Below are 22,111 nucleotides of genomic sequence, written 5' to 3' on the forward strand. Positions count from 1 at the left end.
CTAGTGTAACAGGCTCCGAACGTATATTCATAAAACTGTAAGATCTATATACAATGGACACGCAACTACACTGAAAATTGAACTCAAGAAGGTTTCTCTCTTGGTAGGACACGGACTTTCAGTTTCTGTTCAACAGGTAATCTCACACAAGATGTTGTACCACAGCCATGTTCCCTCCGTGACGCGTAAATTTAACCACATTATGCCGCTGTGATTCCAGGTCAAACCCGCATTTGTGTCCACTGTTTAACCTGCATTTAAATTTGGTATAGGATTCTGACACTAGATAGTCTCCTAGACAGGCAAAGTGAAGTAAACTATCACCTAATGTATCAAGCAGCGTGAGGTCCACCCTTTGATTCCAGTAGGTCAAATACGCATTTGTGTCCATTGACAGCTGCAGTCATTATAGGTGTGCCTCCGTTTTCACCTCTCGGGCTGATAATCGCACAATGTGTTGTACCACAGCTGTGTTCCCTCCCAAACATCCATAATGAAGTAAAGTATTACCACATGAATCAAGCAGGGTGGGATCTGCTCCCTTTGATTCAAGGAGGTCAAACACGTCTTTATGTCCTTTGACAGCTGCTGCCATCAGTGGCGTTCTTCCATTACTGCCTCTGAGGTTGGTATTAGAATCGGACACTAGATGTTCAACCAAGCTCAGGTTGCCTCCCTGGCAGGCAAGGTGAAGTAAACTATCACCAGATGTATCAAGTAGGGTGATATCCGCCCCTTCTGATTCCAAGAGGTCAAACACGTTTTTGTGTCCATTGACAGCTGCAGCCATTATCGGTGTCCTTCCATTATCACCTCTAAGGTTAATAGCAGAATCCGACACCAGATGTTCTACCAAAGCCATGCTGCCCCCCTGACAGGCCAAGTGAAGTAAACTGTCACCATGTGTGTCAAGCAGAGTGAGGTCCGCCCCCTTTGATTTCAAGAGGTCAAACATGCTTTTGTGTCCATTGACTGCTGCAGACATTATCGGCGTCCTTCCTTTATTACCTCTGAGATTAATAGTAGAATCAGACACCAGGTGGTGTACCAATGTTATGTTGCCTCCCTGACAGGCAATATGAAGTAAACTATCACCAAATGTATCAATCATAGAGAGGTCCGCTCCCTTTGATTCCAAGAAGTCAAACACGCATTTGTGTCCATTGACAGCTGCAGACATTATTGGTGTCCTTCCTACTTGGCCTCGGAGGTTAATATTAGAATCTGACAACAAATGTTCAACCACAGCCACATTGCCTCCTTGACAGGCAAGGTGAAGTAAACTATCACCAAACGTATCAACCAGGGTGAGGTCTGCCCCCTTTAATTCCAAAAGGTCAAACACGCTTTTGTGTCCTTTTACTGCTGCAGCCATTATTGCCGTCCTTGCATTACAACCTTTGAGGCTGATCTTAAAATGGTAGAGCAGATATTGTACAATAGACATGTTGCCTCCCTGACAGGAGAGGTGAAGTAAACTGTCACCAAGTGTGTCAAGCAGAGTGAGGTCCGCCCCCTTTGATTTCAAGAGGTCAAAAATGCTTTTGTGTCCATTGACTGCTGCAGACATTATCGGCGTCCTTCCTTTATTACCTCTGAGATTAATAGTAGAATCAGACATCAGGTGTTCTACCAACGCTATGTTGCCACTCTGACATGCAAAATGAAGTAAACTGTCACCAAATCTGTCAAGCCTAGAGAGGTCCGCCCCTTTTGATATCAGGAGGTCAAACACACTTTTGTGTCCATTGACAGCTGCAGACATTATTGGTGTCCTTCCCATTTGACCTCCGAGGTTGATATTAGAATCTGACAACAAATGTTCAACCACAGCCACGTTCCCTCCCTGACAGGCAAGATGAAATAAATTATCGCCAAATGTATCAACCAGGGTGAGGTCTGCCCCCTCTGATTCCAGAAAGTCAAACACGCTTTTGTGCCCCTTTACAGCTGCTGCCATTATTGGTGTCCTTCCCATTTGTCCTCGGAGGTTGATCTTACAATCTGACAACAATTGTTCAACCAAAGTCAGGTTGCCGCTTAGACAGGCCAGGTGAAGTAAACTATCACCAGAGGTATCAAGCAGGGTGAGGTCCGCCCCTTTTGATTCCAGGAGGTCAAAAACGCTTTTGTGTCCATTTACAACTCCAGCCATTATTGGCGTCCCTCCATTACAACCTTTGAGGTTGATCTTAAAATGGTAAAGCAGATGTTGTACAATAGACATGTTGCCCCCCTGACAGGCAAGGTGAAGTAAACTATCACCAGATGTATCAAGCAGTGTGAGGTCCGCCCCTTTTGATTCGAGGAAGTCAAACACGCATTTGCGTCCCCTGACAGCTGCAGCCATTATTGGAGTCCTTCCATTACCGCCTTTCTGGTTGATATTCGTATCGGACTCCAAATGTTCAACCAAAGTCAGGTTGCCTCCTAGAGAGGCGAAGTGAAGTAAACTATTACCAGATGTATCAAGCAATGTTAAGTTCGCCCCCTTTGATTCCAGGAGGTCAAACACGCATTTGTGTCCCCTGACAGCTGCAGCCATTACTGGTGTCCTTCCATAACCATCTTTCAGGTTGATATTCAAATCGGACACCAGATGTTCAACCATAGCCAAGTTGCCTCCCTCACAGGCAAGGTGAAGTAAACTATCACCAGATGTATCAAGCAGGGTGAGGTCCGCCCCCTTTGATTCCAGGAGGTCAAACACGCTTTTGTGTCCCCTGACAGCTGCAGCCATTACTGGTGTCCTTCCATAACCATCTTTCAGGTTGATATTCAAATCGGACACCAGATGTTCAACCATAGCCAAGTTGCCTCCCTCACAGGCGAGGTGAAGTAAACTATCACCAGATGTATCAAGCAGGGTGAGGTCCGCCCCTTTTGATTCCAGGAGGTCAAAGACGCAATTGCTTCCCCTGACAGCTGCAACCATTATTGGAGTCCTTCCATAACCGCTTTTCTGGTTGATATTTGAATCGGACACCAGATATTCCACAATAGACAAGTTGCCTCCCTCACAGGCAAGGTGAAGTAAATTATCACCAGATGTATCAAGCAGGGTGAGGTCCGCACCTTTTGATTCCAGGAGGTCAAAGACGCAATTGCGTCCCCAGACAGCTGCAGCCATTATTGGAGTCCTTCCATTACCACTTTTCTGATTAATATTCGAATCGGACACCAGATGTTCCACCATAGACACGTTGCCTCCCTCACAGGCGAGGTGAAGTAACCTATCACCAGATGTATCAAGCAGTGTGAGGTCCGCCCCTACTGATTCCAGGAGGTCAAAGACGCATTTATGTCCCCAGACAGCTGCAGCCATTATTGGAGTCCTTCCATTTCCGCCTTTCTGGTTGATATTCGAATCGGACACCAGATGTTCCACAATATGCAAGTTACCTCCCTGACAGGCGAAGTGAAGTAAACTATCACCAGATGTATCAAGCACGCTGACGTCCGCCCCTACTGATTCCAGGAGGTCAAAGACGCATTTCCGTCCCCTGACAGCTGCAGCCATTATTGGAGTCCTTCCATAACCGCCTTTCTGGTTGATATTCGAATCAGACACCAGATGTTCCACCATAGGCAAGTTGCCTCCCTCACAGGCAAGGTGAAGTAAACTATCACCAGATGTATCAAGCAGGGTGAGGTCCACCCCTTCTGATTTCAGGAAGTCAAAGACACATTTCCGTCCCCAGACAGCTGCAGCCATTATTGGAGTCCTTCCATTACCGCTTTTCTGGTTGATATTCGAATCGGACACCAGATGTTCAACAATAGACAAGTTGCCTCCCTCACAGGCGAGGTGAAGTAAGCTATCACCAGATGTATCAAGCAGGGTGAGATCTGCTCCTTCTGATACTAGGAAGTGAAAGACGCATTTGCGTCCCCAGGCAGCTGCAGCCATTATTGGAGTCCTTCCATTACCGCTTTTCTGGTTGATATTCGAATCGGACACCAGATGTTCCACCATAGGCAAGTTACCTCCCTCACAGGCGAGGTGAAGTAAACTATCACCAGATGTATCAAGCAGGGTGAGGTCCGCCCCTTCTGATTCCAGAAAGTCAAAGACGCATTTCCGTCCCCAGACAGCTGCAGCCATTATTGGAGTCCTTCCATTACCGCTTTTCTGATTAATATTCGAATCGGACACCAGATGTTCAACAATAGACAAGTTGCCTCCCTCACAGGCGAAGTGAAGTAAATTATCACCAGATGTATCAAGCAGGGTGACGTCCGCCCCTTTTGATTCCAGGAGGTCAAAGACGCATTTGCGTCCCCTGACAGCTGCAGCCATTATTGGAGTCCTTCCATAACCGCTTTTCTGGTTGATATTCGAATCGGACACCAGATGTTCCACCATAGGCAAGTTACCTCCCTCACAGGCGAGGTGAAGTAACCTATCACCAGATGTATCAAGCAGGGTGAGGTCCGCCCCTTCTGATTCCAGGAAGTCAAAGACGCATTTGCGTCCCCAGACAGCTGCAGCCATTATTGGAGTCCTTCCATTACCGCTTTTCTGATTAATATTCGAATCGGACACCAAATGTTCCACCATAGGCAAGTTGCCTCCCTCACAGGCGAGGTGAAGTAAACTATCACCAGATGTATCAAGCAGGGTGAGGTCCGCCCCTTCTGATTCCAGGAGGTCAAAGACGCATTTGTGTCCCCAGACAGCTGCAGCCATTATTGGAGTCCTTCCATTACCGCTTTTCTGGTTGATATTCGAATCGGACACCAGATGTTCCACCATAGGCAAGATACCTCCCTCACAGGCAAGGTGAAGTAAACTATCACCAGATGTATCAAGCAGGGTGAGGTCCGCCCCTTCTGATTCCAGAAAGTCAAAGACGCATTTGCGTCCCCAGACAGCTGCAGCCATTATTGGAGTCCTTCCATAACCGCCTTTCTGGTTGATATTCGAATCGGACACCAGATGTTCCACCATAGGCAAGTTGCCTCCCTCACAGGCAAGGTGAAGTAAACTATCACCAGATGTATCAAGCAGGGTGAGGTCCGCCCCTTCTGATTCCAGGAGGTCAAACACGCATTTGTGCCCCTTGACAGCTGCAGCCATTATTGGTGTCCTTCCATTTCCGCCTTTCTGGTTGATATTCGAATCGGACACCAGACGTTCCACCACAGGCAAGTTGCCTCCTAGACAAGCAAAGTGAATTAACCTATCACCAAATGTGTCAAGCAGTGTTAGGTTCGCTCCCTTTGATTCCAGGAGGTCAAACACTTTTTCATGTCCCATGAGAGCTGCAAGCATGATTGGTGTCCATCCATTCATGCCTCTTTTGTCAATGATGACTAATGGTAGCAGCTGCCTAACAATGGCAGTGTTTCCTCTGTGACAAGCAATATGTAAAACACTATTGCCATTCATGTCTTCAGCATCCATATTTGAGATGGGCACCAGCTGTTTGAAGCATTTCTCTGATCCTGTTTTGGCTGCAACAAGTAGAGGAGTGTAGCCATTAACATCAACACTGTTTAAAGCATGTTTATGTTCCTGAGTATTTATAAGTGCCAAAAGTGTGTTTTCATGTTGTGATTTACACACCAGATGGAATATGTTTTGCATCATGGAGTTAGAGGAATGGAGACTGGCTCCAGCATTCAGCAAATACAAAAGTGTTTCAGTGCTGCCATTTTCTGCTGCAGACAACAGCAGACTGTTCAGTGTACTGGTCAGATCCTGTCCATCAGTCTTTGCGAGTAGCCATTGCAGTAACGTCAACTTGTTTGTTTGAGCACAACATTCAAGAGCCTCTGTGATCTCGTCATCTGTTAACACTTCTCCAGTTTGAATCTCCACATGTGTAACTAAATGTGGATTATGTCCCAAAACAGCCCAATACAGGAAACACTTTCCTTTTTCTCTTTGGTGAATCCATGCGTGGTCTACAGGATCATTTGTGGTGTGCTTTGTCTCATCAAATGTCAGTCTTGCAAGAAGTTGTTCCGCTAGTTTGCTGTTCCGAAGGATTGGATGTGTTATTGACTTCGAAAACTTTCCTTGCCTTATAGCATTGGCAAACCGTACCGACACAATATCATAATAGTCTTCTGAAATAAATATCAAATGGAGATAATCATCAACTTTGGTTTCTCTGACGATTTCTTGGTGTACTCGTTCGTAAAGAAAGGCATCACTGCAGTGCTTTAAAACAAAGCTTGGATTAACGCCATATACGATACATGCGCATGCATCATAGATTGAAGAATGAGCAAAGCCAACTGTGTCTCCTCTTGTGAAAAATGTTCCTCTGAAACGTCGTGTTGCTTGACACATCCCAGAGCGTGTTGCTGTAGGTATTAGACTTGTCACAATGTTGACTTTCTCATCCAACTCCTGGTCTGCACCATCACTTTCTAACTTTGTCAGTTGTAATCTACCCTCACAAAGTAACATCAGGACCAACACTGCAGATCGATTGTTCCATGCACCAATTATGACAGTGAGTTCCTCCCTCAAATAAGATAATGGCTCTTTGAAAAGCTTTTTCGGATTGTTTGAAAAGGTATAAAGTTTACATACGAGTGGGAATCCAAATAACTTTGAAGGTATTTCTAAATCTCTGTATTCGGGTAGATTAGCTTTGGAGTGGTTTTCTGCTATGCTCTTATGTCTCTCGTATATTTCCTGTTCCTCAGCTGGGGAAAGACTGTGTAAGGTTATATTCACCACTCTTTGTTCCTCAAACAGGGAAAAACAAACAAAGTTCATTTGTGCAAGTCCGTCATGAAAGTTGTATGACTTTGTTGTGAATATGACACGAATATCCTGCGTGTTTGTCTCATCATCCTGCCTTTGTTTTCTTTCATCTGTCCTCATTGGGTGAATTTGTTTTAAGGCATCTTTGCAGCGTTCCAAATGGAGAAGAAGACTTTTTAGAAATGATTTAATCTGTGGAACAGCGGTTGGCAAACCTACAGTACCAAACATGTCATCGATGATGAGAAATATCCTTGGTGCAGAATTGAGGCAGCTGTCCAAATCAAACTTGTCAATGCTGTCCACAAACACGACTTGATAACCTCGTTTTCTGTAATGTGAACTCAATATCAGAGCCATTGTGGTCTTCCCTTCTCCCGAGGCGCCACAGATTGTCACGTAACCGAACGTTTTAAGTTTACGCTTCACCTGTCTGTAGACATCTGTTTCAACAAATGTTTTCCTTGCTTCGGCTAGAAGACGTTCGAGAGTACCTGTGGACAAATACAACATTGTATAAAGATAGCTATGCTTAGTACATAAACTCATCGAAGTGATTAGATACAGATGTTGGCGTCGCTTACATGGGTAATTAATGTAAATAGACATAATATTTCACACTCATCAGGCCAGTGTTCAATACTTTAGATTGTATTTGCGTATTTGGTAACTTCTTTGAAGCTGGAGAAGAGGAATGTGTGTATGAAGACGTCATAACGTATGAAAATATTTTGCCTTTTCCTACTATATTTTATGTTGTGATTGCTAAGCATGGGTAGTATTTGAGATACCCTAAGCATCAGAGTTTTACAAATACTTTGACAAATCCCTTGGGAATGAGGCAGTTGTTATTCCCCATTTATAAAACAAACGAAAAGTCAAAAAAATTATGTCTGAGCATTTAATGCACCCAAACTGAAACAAAGCGGTAAAACCAATGAAAAATCCCTACACACTTCACATTCACCGATAATGTGAATGCTAAGACTTCTGTATAAAATGTCTTCCCGATAATGGAAGCTATTCTTAATTCTAATTTAACTGTAACCCCCAGGCTGGTACTCTATACGGACGTCTTTGTCCCGCAACAGTCATCTAACCAACTGCCAGCCTTCAACTCATAAACGCTGTCGCCAGCTATATCCACGAAATGCACGGGATAATTTCAACCCTCGAGCATGTACGCACAGCGACGGGTGCATTCGGGCGCGTTAACCCACGCTACAAACGAAAACATCAGTTTCCTTCTGTTCATACCCCTCTCCTTGACAGACTCCTGTCAATACAACACAAGCATTCAATCTATTTCAATACAATGCTAGCATCTCTAACATCTGCAAAAACAGAAATTAAATACTTTTCAAAATTACAAGCTGAAATCAATATTATCCACTAACCCTCCTATATCCTGTAATGTTTATAACAAGTCATATAATCTCAGACAGTTCATATAGTTCATATAGCATTCCACAGTCAAAGTTCAAGACTCACAGTTCACAGTTCAGTGTCAATCTTGATGTCACATAATCCAAAGTCCCAGAATCCGGATAATCTATTGTTACAATCCACAGCATCCAGCGTCACACAGAATCCAGTATCACATAATCCGATGTTAGAGAATCCACAGAATCCATGTTGCAAAATCCAAGTTGCTGTATCCGATGTATCTGAAGTCACAAATCTGTATCACAATTCTCAGATGACCACTCCAGTGGACAAATCTTGTTTGCTGGTCTGGTAATCACTGATTGTCCGATTCGTACATCCACCACACGAACATGTCCGTCTCGTCCTGGATATGTCTTCACAATCCTGCCAAGGGGCCACTGTCCTCGTGGAGTGTCCGGAGAAATCACAAGAACAATATCGTTGGCACAAAGGTCTCTGCTTTGAGTTCTCCATTTCCGCCTTGGATTCAGACTTGGGAGCCATTCCTTCATCCACCGCTTCCAAAAGTGTCTCATCAGCTCCAGCGCCTTCTTGGACGGTAATCTGTAGTGTCGACGGATTCTGGAGCAAATACTCCTCCGATCTGGCCGTGCAGGAAGTGATTCGGTGTCAGAGGAATCAGATCTTGGGGATAAGTCGACTGATAGGTGAGAGGACGCGAGTTGATCAGCGATTCAGCTCCAGTAAATGCAGTTTCCAGCTCCTCGTCTGTGACATCACCATTCCCTAGGATAGCGAAGATGGCACACGTTTAGCCGACTTAATCATCGTTTCGAATACCCCTCCAAAGTGAGGCGAGTATGGAGGGTTGAAGTGCCATTTTACTCCCCGGTTAGCCATGGAACGTTGAACAGCATCCCGATCCAGCTTGTGAAAAAGTTCTTTGAGTTCTTTAACGGCACCAACGAAGTTGGTTCCATTGTCCGATATTACCTCATGTGGTAGACCTCGCCGATTTACCATTCTGTAGAAAGCATTTAGAAATGCACTTGTATCCAAGTTGTATGCCATTTCCAGGTGAACGGCTCGTGTAGTTAAACATGTGAATAGACACAAATAACGTTTTTGACGTGCCTTTCCTCTGCCTTGCACTGTGATAAATGGGCCAGCGTAATCCACTCCTGTCTGGCTGAATGCACGGAGTGACTTTTGGAGTCTCATTTTCGGTAATGGCGCCATCAGTGGACAAACAGGTTTTGCTTTGGCCCTATGACATCTAGCACATTCTTTCTCCCATTCTCGTATAGCTTCTCGTCCTGAGATAATCCAGTATGAACCCGACACTGCGGCCAATGTTTGATTCGTGCCCAAAACATGTTTACCGTCTTCGTGATACTGTTTAATGATAAGCTTTGTCACCCAACTTTTGCGAGGCAGAATTATGGGAAATCTTGCTCCAAGAGGCAAACATTCCGCGTCTCTTAGGCGCCCACTCATTCTCATGACTCCATTTTCATCTAGTTGTGGCTGGAGTGTAAGGAGTTTAGAACTGGAAGGCAGCGCCTTTCCTGATTGCAAAGCAGCATATTCTACTGGAAATGACTCCCCCTGTGCATTGGCAATGATTCTGTGTTCAGACTCTTCTATTTCCTCTGCTGTAAGTTCACCTTTTATTCTGTATTCACCCGAAGTGGAACAGTTATATAAGAATCTGTATACCCACGCATTGATACGTGTGAGTTTTCTCCAGCTGGAGAATTTTGACGGTTCAAGTCTGAACATCTCAATGTCAGGTTTCTGTACCACAACTAGAGCAACATGCTTCTTGTTAGTTTTTGCTTCCTTGTCATCCTTTAACATGTCAAGCGACAATGCTTTGTTTGATGGCCATTCAGATTCTGGTCCAAGCAGAAACATAGGTCCATACCACCATAATTGGTTGTTTATCAGACAAGAAACCATCACACCTCTTGAAAGAAGATCTGCAGGATTTTCTGCCGATGGTATGTGTCGCCACTGATTTGGATTTGTGATGCTGTGTATTTCACCAATTCTGTTGGCAACAAAGGGTTTGAAAGTACGACTGTTGTTTTTAATCCAGCACAAGACATTCATGCTGTCTGACCAGAAAGTAACTGTTTCATTCTCTACCTGAAGGATCTTGACTACTTCACAGGTAAGTCTGAGACCAAGTATAGCTGCCATCAGTTCAAGGCGTGGTATACTACAAGCTTTCAACGGAGCGACACGGCATTTTGCAGCAACTATCCTGCTAGATTTTTTCCCGTCCAGGTAAGTATAAACGGAATATACAACAGTTCCGTATGCATCCTGTGATGCATTAACAAAGGTGTGAATTGATACTGAACAAACATCAGCGTCTAGACGCAAACATCTTGGCACCTGAACACATTGTATTTCTTGCAATTGTACTAACCATTTGTCTATTTTCTGTTGCAGGTGTTGGGGCAATTCATCATCCCAGTGATGTCCTGTTAACCACATTTCCTGTAACAGAATCTTGGCAGTGATGATGAATGGTCCTATGAATCCTAGCGGATCAAAAAGTCTTGTCAATTGCCTAAGAAACCCTCTCTTGGTTGTTTCTTTTTGAATAAACGTTCCTGCTTTAAATGTGAAAATGTCTTTTTCAGCAATCCACACGAGCCCAAGAGCTTTTACAGATGGCAAATGGCCCTTTGAAAGATCAATCTCGGAAGCTCTGTCTTCTTCGGGGATGTTATCTAGTACTTTCAGTGAATTGGACAACCATTTTCGAGCATGCATTGAAGCACTAGACCATAACTGAGCTAACTCTTTGTACAGTTCTATGCCTTCATCGACATTCTCTACTGAGTCCATGCTGTCATCCATGTAGGTGGATTTCATGACCGTTTCAGCGGCCAGAGGGAGATCTGCCGCATGTCTCTCAGCATGTTCTTGAGTTACATACTGAGCCAGGAATGGAGAAGAGGTGTTTCCAAATACAACACGACTGAACTCGTACACCTCAGGAGGAGAATCTGTATTCATAGATCTCCAGAGAAATCTGTGGTATGGTCTATCCTGTGGTGAGATTTTGATCTGCAAGAACATCTCTGCAATATCACAAATAAGGGCTACTGGTTTTCTCCTGAACCGTATCAGCACATCAAAGAGTTCACAATGAAGCTTCGGACCTGGACTGATTACATCATTTAGTGATGTGTCTTGAAACTTTGCTGAAGCATCAAAAACTATGCGGACTTTTGTTGTGGCTTTATCTGGGCGCAAGATTGGGAAATGAGGAAGATACCACACACCTTCTCTTGAATCCCGACGTTCTACTTTACAGACATAGCCTTTCTCAACATATTGCGAGATTATTTTGTCATAGGCTAATGCTATGTTTTGGTCCTTGGATAATTTCTTTTCAGTGCTAAGGAGTACCCTTCCAGGGGACACCAATCTGGTATCGGCCATTCTCATAAAGTAAGGTATCGTGTGCTTTGTGAAGAGCTTGCTCTTCATCTGGTGTAAGGGGTTTGAGAGGATTCTTAATCTCTTCAATTTCCCAAAATGATTTCACAAGGGAGCATAAGTCACTGTCTTTGCTGTATGCATGATATGTATATACACAGTGTGTTTGGGAGATAGCTTGACTGCAGAGCTTGCCTATGCATGTCCATCCAAGGGGCGTTCTCCTTGCAATAGGATCACCTATTTCCCCACACACATCTTCACATGACTGATGCAGATGCACCTTGTCAATTCCTATCAGGAGGTCAATTATTGGACGTCGCCCAACGTTAGGAAAGCTTATGTTTTCTAGGTGACCCCATTTGTGTCTGTACTTCTGCCAGTCAATCACCTGAAGGTCGCCTGTAACCCTAGTAGTAGTCAATGCAGACATGTCCTCATTCACTGTACCATCCACACTTTCAATCCCAAATGCGACAGGTCTCGTCTCAAATGTTTCTTTCTTACCATTCAAAACACTCACAGATATCTTCTCTATTGAACCCTGCATCCCTAATTCGGAAGCCACATCAGCATTGATATAGGACCTCGTACTTGCATCATCCAACAATGCGTTAACACGAATCCTTTTATTCCCGTTCTTCAGCATTACTGGGACTGTCCTAAGTGCTACGAGAGGTTGGTCATTATCCAATGGTACGGTTGCATGCACTCTTTCAGAAAACACCTGATCATGACCTTTTGTTACAGAACTTACCTGAGCATTTTCCCTATTCGCAGCTGAACCATGTCTCAAGTCCAGATTGCGTTCTGAATAATCTGTTTTGAGTGTGTCATCATGTAAAAGCCTGTTATGGGTTTTCACACACCCATTGATCCCACACCGATATGTGTGTCTACATTGTGCACCACGATGATTGCCACCAAGACAACGGAAACATAATTTCAGTTTCTTTGCAGTGTTCCATCTGTCGGAAACAGTCATGTTTTTGAACACGTTACATTTCCATAACACATGCTGTTCACTACAAACCTTGCATACAACATCCCTGTATGACTTTCTACTCTGTCCTATCTCGCCGACAAACGAGCACGATTCTTTTCTTTTGCTCCTATCACAAACACCATGCATTGTTTCTGCAGCTATTGTTTGGTATTCAGCTTCCTGAAGTACCCATTCTCTCAATGTCTCGACTGTCTCTTGTCTATCTCTATCATGAAGCCACCTCTGGTACTGAGCTACCATAGATTCTGTCAGTTTCTTTTGTAGTGTGGCATACAATAACCCATTACCTAGTTCTTCTACTCTATCTGCTTCTCTCAAATTAACGACAGCAATGTCTAAAACATCGGCAAATGTTTGAACATCTCTGACAGAGCCTGGGCGAATAGGCTTCAAATTTGTCACTTCTTCTAACTGTAACGCTACTTGACGCCTTTTACCACCATACTTCCTATCTAGACGTTCTAACGCAGTATCATAGGCCACAGCACTATGTCCCAAACCTTGAATTGCTTTCAAAGCGCGACAGCCAGATATTGCCTCAGCTGCAATAACTTGTATTCAGCAGTCGCTGGTGCCTGGTCTATGCATGTCAGAAAAGCAGCTTTCCAACCTTCGTAAGATTTTACATCGCCAGAAAATATTGGGATAGAAACTCGTTTGAGTTGTTTCCATAAATCATTTCCTATTGCATGACTGTGCGACTCAGTTTCATAACAAGGCGTGTTTTCCTGTGCTTTGTTTTGAACAAAATGTTTTTGGGTGGCTTTGTTGTGAACGCTTGGTTAACTTTGAGCAGATAGTTGTCCAGATTTAAACAATCCAGGAAGTCCCCTACTTGACGTAGATGTTGCATCTGTATTATTATCTAAGTGAGCTTGTGCCTGTTCAATCACAGCATTAGTTTCATCTTCAAGATGACTAAGTTCTTGTTCTGTTTTACTAACATTTTCGCCCTGCTGATTCTTTGCATAAGCCAAAGTGAGTTTTGTCATAACATTGATTGCTTTCACCTGACATTCGTTCACTTTATTTATGCCATCTCTAATGTCTGTACGAGATGGTTGATTAGGCGATTCTAGTTGACTGTACAACTTGTTTTTAGCTTTGGTGAATGTTGACTTTGCATTGGCTTTTAGTTGTTTCAGTTTCAAAATGTTCTCATGTTCTGACTGAGACCCGTTTGGTTCTTGGGGATTTAATTTGCCATTCTTTATAGAACCTTTCTCCTGAATGTCAGACATGACTAATTATCGACTTACCGTTTAGTTAACTGACTTACCGCTTGAAACCACGCTCTGCTACCATATGGGAATGAGGCAGTTGTTATTCCCCATTTATAAAACAAACGAAAAGTCAAAAAAATTATGTCTGAGCATTTAATGCACCCAAACTGAAACAAAGCGGTAAAACCAATGAAAAATCCCTACACACTTCACATTCACCGATAATGTGAATGCTAAGACTTCTGTATAAAATGTCTTCCCGATAATGGAAGCTATTCTTAATTCTAATTTAACTGTAACCCCCAGGCTGGTACTCTATACGGACGTCTTTGTCCCGCAACAGTCATCTAACCAACTGCCAGCCTTCAACTCATAAACGCTGTCGCCAGCTATATCCACGAAATGCACGGGATAATTTCAACCCTCGTGCATGTACGCACAGCGACGGGTGCATTCGGGCGCGTTAACCCACGCTACAAACGAAAACATCAGTTTCCTTCTGTTCATCCCTTTTCTGTTGGCTGGTTCAGTGTCAGATTTGAGAATAGTCAAGTTAAAGTCTATAAGTAAATACTTGACTGAAACTAAGTTCGTTTTGTGCAAAAGGCACTATTTTACTATTTCTCATGGGTCTGTCTCTAGTAATAGACTAGTAATAGACTAGTAATAGCATGCTGAATGTTTCAACATTTATTAGAAAAGAATTTTCATTGAATGTGTACAAGTGTGTAATCAAGGCTAGACTGATCTACCATTTACGCACCTTCTCCGACTGTCCCTGGAACTGTCTGCCCAGTGGAAATATTCACGTACTTCGAGTTGGAAACAGTGATAGCGGGGGCAGGACCACCTGACAACAAATCCATGCTAATATCAACAACCAGTTCCACTGTTTCACACAAGATAGGGAGGGAGCTATAGTTTGTTTGTTTTTATTAGAGTCTGAGTGTATGATTCTAATTGGACTATGTGAATGTAAGTCTCTTTCTGTAAGTCTCGGGTGCAATTCAATAGCCAACAGTCTGCTCATCGATCAGGCCAAATGTCTCTACATGTTCACATGAATCACGACACATCAATGAATATCCACTGCTTAATGTCCCATTCATTATTCAAAGTGTGTTAACCTCATGTGAAAAGTTGATCAAAGAGTCATGCAAGTATCATTGTGGCGTCACAAAGTTCGTTTAACGTCCTGACCCGAGACTTGTACTTTCGTCACTGAGGCGATATGTTACGAGTGTTTCGATGTTTTTACCCTCTCCACAACAGCCTGTGGTCTGTTTGCCGTGACCATGGTCCTTGTTATTGTGATCTACCTTCAGCTGTTGGCAATTTGTAGCCCATTTTTATGTTGTATTGTCCTCTATAGATAAACTGCTTTAGGTCTAATTACTAGTTTTACATTCTTCTCTGTGTTATTCTAGCTAGTTTTACTGTCCTTCGCTGACAGGTATTCATGTATGTTTTTATGTATTTTTATGCTTAATTGTTCTCGTCACGATATGGCTGAAACATTACGGATGTGACGTTAAATTTTAACTCACTATTTTCCGTGAAAACGCACCGATGAATTTCACTTTATACAAATAAGTAAATCAAATGAAGTGAAATTAAGATTGCGAATCCTCATAATTTCACCATGCCACTTGAACATTTAAATCTCAGGATTTGATTCAGCTTTGGATAAAGATTCTTTAACAAAGGATCATAATTTCACCATGCCACTTGAACATTTAAATCGCAGGATTTGATTCAGCTTTGGATAAAGATTCTTTAACAAAGGATCATAATTTCACCATGCCACTTGAACATTTAAATCTGAGGATTTGATTCAGCTTTGGATAAAGATTCTTTAACAAAGGATCATAATTTCACCATGCCACTTGAACATTTAAATCTCAGGATTTGATTTAGCTTTGGATAAAGATTCTTTAACAAAGGATCATAATTTCACCATGCCACTTGAACATTTAAATCGCAGGATTTGATTCAGCTTTGGATAAAGATTCTTTAACAAAGGATCATAATTTCACCATGCCACTTGAACATTTAAATCGCAGGATTTGATTCAGCTTTAGATAAAGATTCTTTAACAAAGGATCATAATTTCACCATGCCACTTGAACATTTAAATCTCAGGATTTGATTCAGCTTTGGATAAAGATTCTTTAACAAAGGATCATAATTTCACCATGCCACTTGAACATTTAAATCTCAGGATTTGATTCAGCTTTGGATAAAGATTCTTTAACAAAGGATCATAATTTCACCATGCCACTTGAACATTTAAATCGCAGGATTTGATTCAGCTTTGGATAAAGATTCTTTAACAAAGGATCATAATTTCACCATGCCACTTGAACATTTAAATCGCAGGATTTGATTCAGCTTTGGATAAAGATTCTTTAACAAAGGATCATAATTTCACCATGCCACTTGAACATTTAAATCTCAGGATTTGATTCAGCTTTGGATAAAGATTCTTTAACAAAGGATCATAATTTCACCATGCCACTTGAACATTTAAATCGCAGGATTTGATTCAGCTTTGGATAAAGATTCTTTAACAAAGGATCATAATTTCACCATGCCACTTGAACATTTAAATCTGAGGATTTGATTCAGCTTTGGATAAAGATTCTTTAACAAAGGATCATAATTTCACCATGCCACTTGAACATTTAAATCTCAGGATTTGATTTAGCTTTGGATAAAGATTCTTTAACAAAGGATCATAATTTCACCATGCCACTTGAACATTTAAATCGCAGGATTTGATTCAGCTTTGGATAAAGATTCTTTAACAAAGGATCATAATTTCACCATGCCACTTGAACATTTAAATCGCAGGATTTGATTCAGCTTTAGATAAAGATTCTTTAACAAAGGATCATAATTTCACCATGCCACTTGAACATTTAAATCTCAGGATTTGATTCAGCTTTGGATAAAGATTCTTTAACAAAGGATCATAATTTCACCATGCCACTTGAACATTTAAATCTGAGGATTTGATTCAGCTTTGGATAAAGATTCTTTAACAAAGGATCATAATTTCACCATGCCACTTGAACATTTAAATCGCAGGATTTGATTCAGCTTTGGATAAAGATTCTTTAACAAAGGATCATAATTTCACCATGCCACTTGAACATTTAAATCGCAGGATTTGATTCAGCTTTGGATAAAGATTCTTTAACAAAGGATCATAATTTCACCATGCCACTTGAACATTTAAATCGCAGGATTTGATTCAGCTTTGGATAAAGATTCTTTAACAAAGGGTCATAATTTCACCATGCCACTTGAACATTTAAATCTCAGGATTTGATTCAGCTTTGGATAAAGATTCTTTAACAAAGGATCATAATTTCACCATGCCACTTGAACATTTAAATCGCAGGATTTGATTCAGCTTTGGATAAAGATTCTTTAACAAAGGGTCATAATTTCACCATGCCACTTGAACATTTAAATCGCAGGATTTGATTCAGCTTTGGATAAAGATTCTTTAACAAAGGATCATAATTTCACCATGCCACTTGAACATTTAAATCTCAGGATTTGATTCAGCTTTGGATAAAGATTCTTTAACAAAGGATCATAATTTCACCATGCCACTTGAACATTTAAATCGCAGGATTTGATTCAGCTTTGGATAAAGATTCTTTAACAAAGGATCATAATTTCACCATTCTTTAACAAAGGATCATAATTTCAAATCACTTTATTTGTTTGTATGATAAGGGGGTATGCACATGAAACGAAATGAAACACCGAGAAAACGTAGGTTCTGACTTTCTAGCCCTGAGCTGGTTGAACCCACCTTCCCTAAACTGACAAATAAGGATCTCACTAAACTATATTATCTGGCTGAGACTGATTCTGCGAAGAGGAATGTTCTACAGTGTTGGCTTAATATGATTGATCATCAGATGTGAAACCCATAGTGAACAAGTTACCTTACTCACTACTCACTGCAGGAAATGTGGCCTAACGAGGCCACTAAATACAAGCAGCGACAAGGTATGGCATACCTCACTTTCTCACTCTTCTCAGAATTTATCATGCCAGACTGATAAGTGATCCCAGATTTCAGTTCGACACTCATACAACTAGTAGCTGCTGTAACACAAGAAGACCGACTACCTCAAACAATAAAACCGATCTGCAGCTTTTGTCCAAGAAAACCAATGTTGGAGACAAAGACAATGATCCAAGTAACCACAGGCACTGTCCCTACCATGAACAATCAGCTGGACAAGGGTTTTCGTCGGCTTCCGGCTTCCATTGAACCAGAGGAAAACCATGAGTAAACATGACATCTGTTTCAAGTGTTGTGATAGTGTTCAGGATACTGCCAAAGAATGCCAGACAGAGGTGTTTCTTTTGTGGGGATGATCATTACCCCACGGGTCTACATTTGTATTCTGTCCATAAACCTTCAGTTGAGAACCCTACAATTTCTACAGGGAACTACGGGAAAACAGAGATGAGATCAATTACACTCTCCTTTCATGCACAGGGCACGTTTCCATTTCCGGAAACCTCTTGATGGATCTTCAACGCTAACCATGCCAACACTGATTGAGTGCAATGCCAATACAGACATCCACGATGGAATTGCAACTACTGAAGCTGCTTTATATAGCTAGTTATATACCTCCCACAGATCCTGATGCAAACACTCTCATCCTTACTGGGAGGGACTTACTCTCAGCCCATCACTTCATCGGAAAACGAACAGGAGAAGCAGATTCCCCTTTCGCCCAGAGACTGTACCTTGGTTGGGTTATCATTGGAGACATATACCTTGGTAAAATACACAGAACTGACACAGCAGTTGCAGACAAGACCTACCTTTTTAGGGATGGCCAATCAACGGCACTGACCCCGTGCCCAAATAACTTTGACGTCCAGGAGAGTGTGGGTGTGAGTGACAATATATTTCAGCGCTCAAAATTTGATGCAGCACTACCGGTGTCAGTAGAGGATAAAGCAGACATCGATTGTTTTTTACTGTTTTAAGATCACAGAATCCCATCGTGACTTGTAGCGATTCCTTTGGTACAAGGACAAAGACCCTGATCAGGAGCCCTGCGGGTTGAGAGAGTATCGTATGACCGCCCATGTTTTTGGGAACTCACCTTCTCCAGCTGTTTCAACATTTGGCTTCAGAAAGCCTGTCGAAGCTGCAGACGATGATGTAAAACAATTCACTGGAGACAGCTTTTATGTTCACGATGGTTTACACTATCCCTACCGACAAAGGTGCTGTTGACCTCATCTAGGGAACTCACAGCACTCTGAAGTCAGGTAGAAACATCAGGTTGCACAAGTTCACCTCCAACAGTCGTGCTGTGTTGGCTTCATTCAAAACTGATGACATTGTGAATATGGACTTCAGTTGTGAGACACCACCATCTCTATCAAGCCTCGATCTTTGTTGGAATATGATTCATGACACCTTCATCTTTAAAGTTGGCTCTGAAAACAAACCCTCCACAAGACGAGGGGTCCTGTCAACTGTTCACAGCCTGTATGACTCAACAACTGGGGCCACAAATCCGATTATCAGAGGGAAATTACTCTTAAGAAACCTCATGTCCAGCACTACAGACTGGGACTAACCTCTTTCTCCCACATATTCCCAAATGGCAGAATTGGTATAACTCCCTGAAACTCCTCGAGTATATCGTTACCACAAGACTTTACTCCAGTCTCTCGTTATCTGGAGTTCTTGAGAAAAACATTCACATCTTCTAAGATGCTTCGAAGGAAGCGATCGGTGCCGAGGCGTATCTGGAATCAAGCCAGTACAATCAGTTTGCTGCTGGGGAAAACCAGAGTAGCACACCAGGACTGGAGCTTTGTGTCGCTGTGCGTGCAATAGAGATGGACATCTTACTATAGCAACTTGGTATTGGGACTGAATTCCTGAAATTCTACAAAGGCAGCAAAGTTGCTTTGGGTTATATGCAAAATGAAAAACGGCGCTTTCATCTCTCTGTTGCTAACCGTATCTACAGAATTCGCCGTACCTCTTGCCATGGACAGTGGAACCATGTGCCGACAGAGATTTATGTCAACCTCTAACGTCTCTGATAGCCTTTGGCTCAGAGGACCAGTCGTTCTGACATGGAACCAGGTGTAATTCATTTCCTCTTGTACACCCGGATGATGACAAGCAAATCAAACCCGAACTCAGATCCATGAAAACTTCAGTGAAATACACTACATCCTTTCAGCTTGGCAGTGCCAACCCCATCATACTTCAAAAAAGTGTTGTATTGGAAAACGTTTTGTGAGACACACTCATGAAAAAGTCAAACACCAAGGCAGACACTTTATGAAGGGATCATTGAGATTGGCAGGTCGTAGCTTGATCTGCAGGGTGTGTTCTTTTACATTCTGGTCAAATCTTCTTCTCATCACCAGCTACTGAAAGAATGATGTAAATCCAGCCAGGGTCCATGTAGCTAGCAAAAGAAATGTAAGTCCCCATGGCCCCTAGTGTGGTGATCGTGTTATCTGTTGTTTTGCCCAAATAGTGCTATGAGTTTTACCAGTCCACACTAGTCTTAATGGTAACTGTGATATTCTAGCTCTTTTGCTGTCCTTTGACATGTTTTTTCCTAATGTATACATATCCCACTTCAATTCTAAATCTGTTCTCGTCACGATATGGATGAATATTGCTGATGTGACGTTAAATATTAGCTCACTCACTCACATACTTTGACATCTATATTTCACTGATGTGTAGATTTTCTAATTGAAATCTGGAGGGGAGTGTGGCTTAACAAAGTGTGACGTTTCCAGTTTTGACGTCAGTTTGGCGAGTTTTTGGACTTTCGTCATTGAAGCGATATTTTACGACTACTTCAATCGTTTTACCCTCTCCAAAACAGCCCAGCATTACTGCTGGCAAGAGCTGGAGACCCTGCTGGTTGTCTCCCCTTGTGTCTTCCTGGAAAAAGCACATGGTGCCGGGTTGCACATGTATTCTGCGTTTAGGCGCATATGAGTTTTCCACGAGCATGAAAGGGTGCTTGTAGTGACGCTTGCAGTGAAGGGTTTTAAAACATATCAAACGTCTTTGCAAGGTCATTACAGTCATTATTGTGTTTAATTGTACAATTATTGATCGTTATAAATCATAGCGCGCTCCATCTTGTATTTCATTGTCTTTGGACTTTGCAATAAGGCTGTGTTCCATGTAATAAAATCGGGAATGTATTTGAAACTGTCATATCAGTTCGTTTGTTCGAAGGAAATAGCCTACCACATCAAGGTTGTCCCAAGCATATTACGTTATTGCAACTTTATAACTGTCAAATAAATATGGTAATGAAATGAATTATTATTAGGGTAAACAGTATTTGGGAGATCCATACAAACACTGACAAGGGCAGAATGAAGAGTGGCTATGTACACGTACCATGCCCTAGATTGAATACGACAGACTGACTGTTTGGCGCAGCGATGGCCGAATGATCTTCAGAGCAACGTCCACGATCAGTCAATCTGTCAATGGCCGTGTGGTTTCCCAGGTCATCCTCATGTAGAGTTGTGCTGCCATTGGGCGCAGGATCTTCCTCGCCTGTGTCAACCATGGCTTCCGTGTTCGGGTCTGAGCTGGCCATGTCCTACTCGTTGTCAATATTCTCTGCTCGATGTGTCCTCAAAGATGGTAGATGCCTCCTCGGGGATGACAAATATACATTCTTCACGGAAATCGCACAATCTGCAAAATTATTCACTGCTGCAGAACGCCATACGAATATATCCTATTAAAAAGTATAGGATACTGGGTTTACAAGAGAGACTAATACATTGCCATTGATGAAGCCAAGGAGGAAATGGACGATTAAGAGAAATTAAGGGGAAATTGACAATTTCATTCATTCGTTTCATCTGTATGGATATATATTATTTTAACATGGGCCCCTAATGTGGGCAGAAATGATTATTACGGACGGGTTCTGATCACCTGTGAAAGATGCCATATGTCAAACCACAAATAACAGTTAGCCTTAGCCTGATGAGGGGGCTAGGATAAGCTCCGCAACGTCGTGAAAATAAACCCAAGAAGTTGCTATCCATAAAATTGTCATGTATTACAAATCTAAAAATAATGAATAAGCTGTATTAATTAAAACATTTCCATCATTACTGTTTTCAGCTGCTTCACATGTACGATTTGGATACAAACCATGTAAATGGTTCAATAGCTCTTGATGTACTTTGTTAAAAAAGAGTGTATGAATTCAGACCTGATCTAGTCACTATATAGCTACATATATG

At 42.1% G+C, this 22,111-nt stretch overlaps 1 protein-coding gene across 1 annotated transcript; it reads right to left on the reverse strand.

Moving 5' to 3' along the window:
- Window positions 1–406: 406 nt before the first annotated feature.
- Window positions 407–21,450, reverse strand: LOC137255296 (ankyrin repeat domain-containing protein 17-like). Its single transcript, XM_067792749.1, has 5 exons — window positions 21,246–21,450; window positions 14,565–14,651; window positions 4,404–7,218; window positions 2,455–3,623; window positions 407–2,295 (listed from the first exon to the last, which is right to left on the reverse strand). Exons 1-5 carry the CDS (start codon window positions 21,448–21,450, stop codon window positions 407–409), a joined length of 6,165 nt encoding a protein of 2,054 aa, XP_067648850.1.
- Window positions 21,451–22,111: the final 661 nt, after the last annotated feature.

The sequence above is a fragment of the Haliotis asinina genome, chromosome 11, assembly GCF_037392515.1.
Source record: "Haliotis asinina isolate JCU_RB_2024 chromosome 11, JCU_Hal_asi_v2, whole genome shotgun sequence".
Classification (NCBI taxonomy): Eukaryota; Metazoa; Mollusca; class Gastropoda; order Lepetellida; family Haliotidae; genus Haliotis; species Haliotis asinina.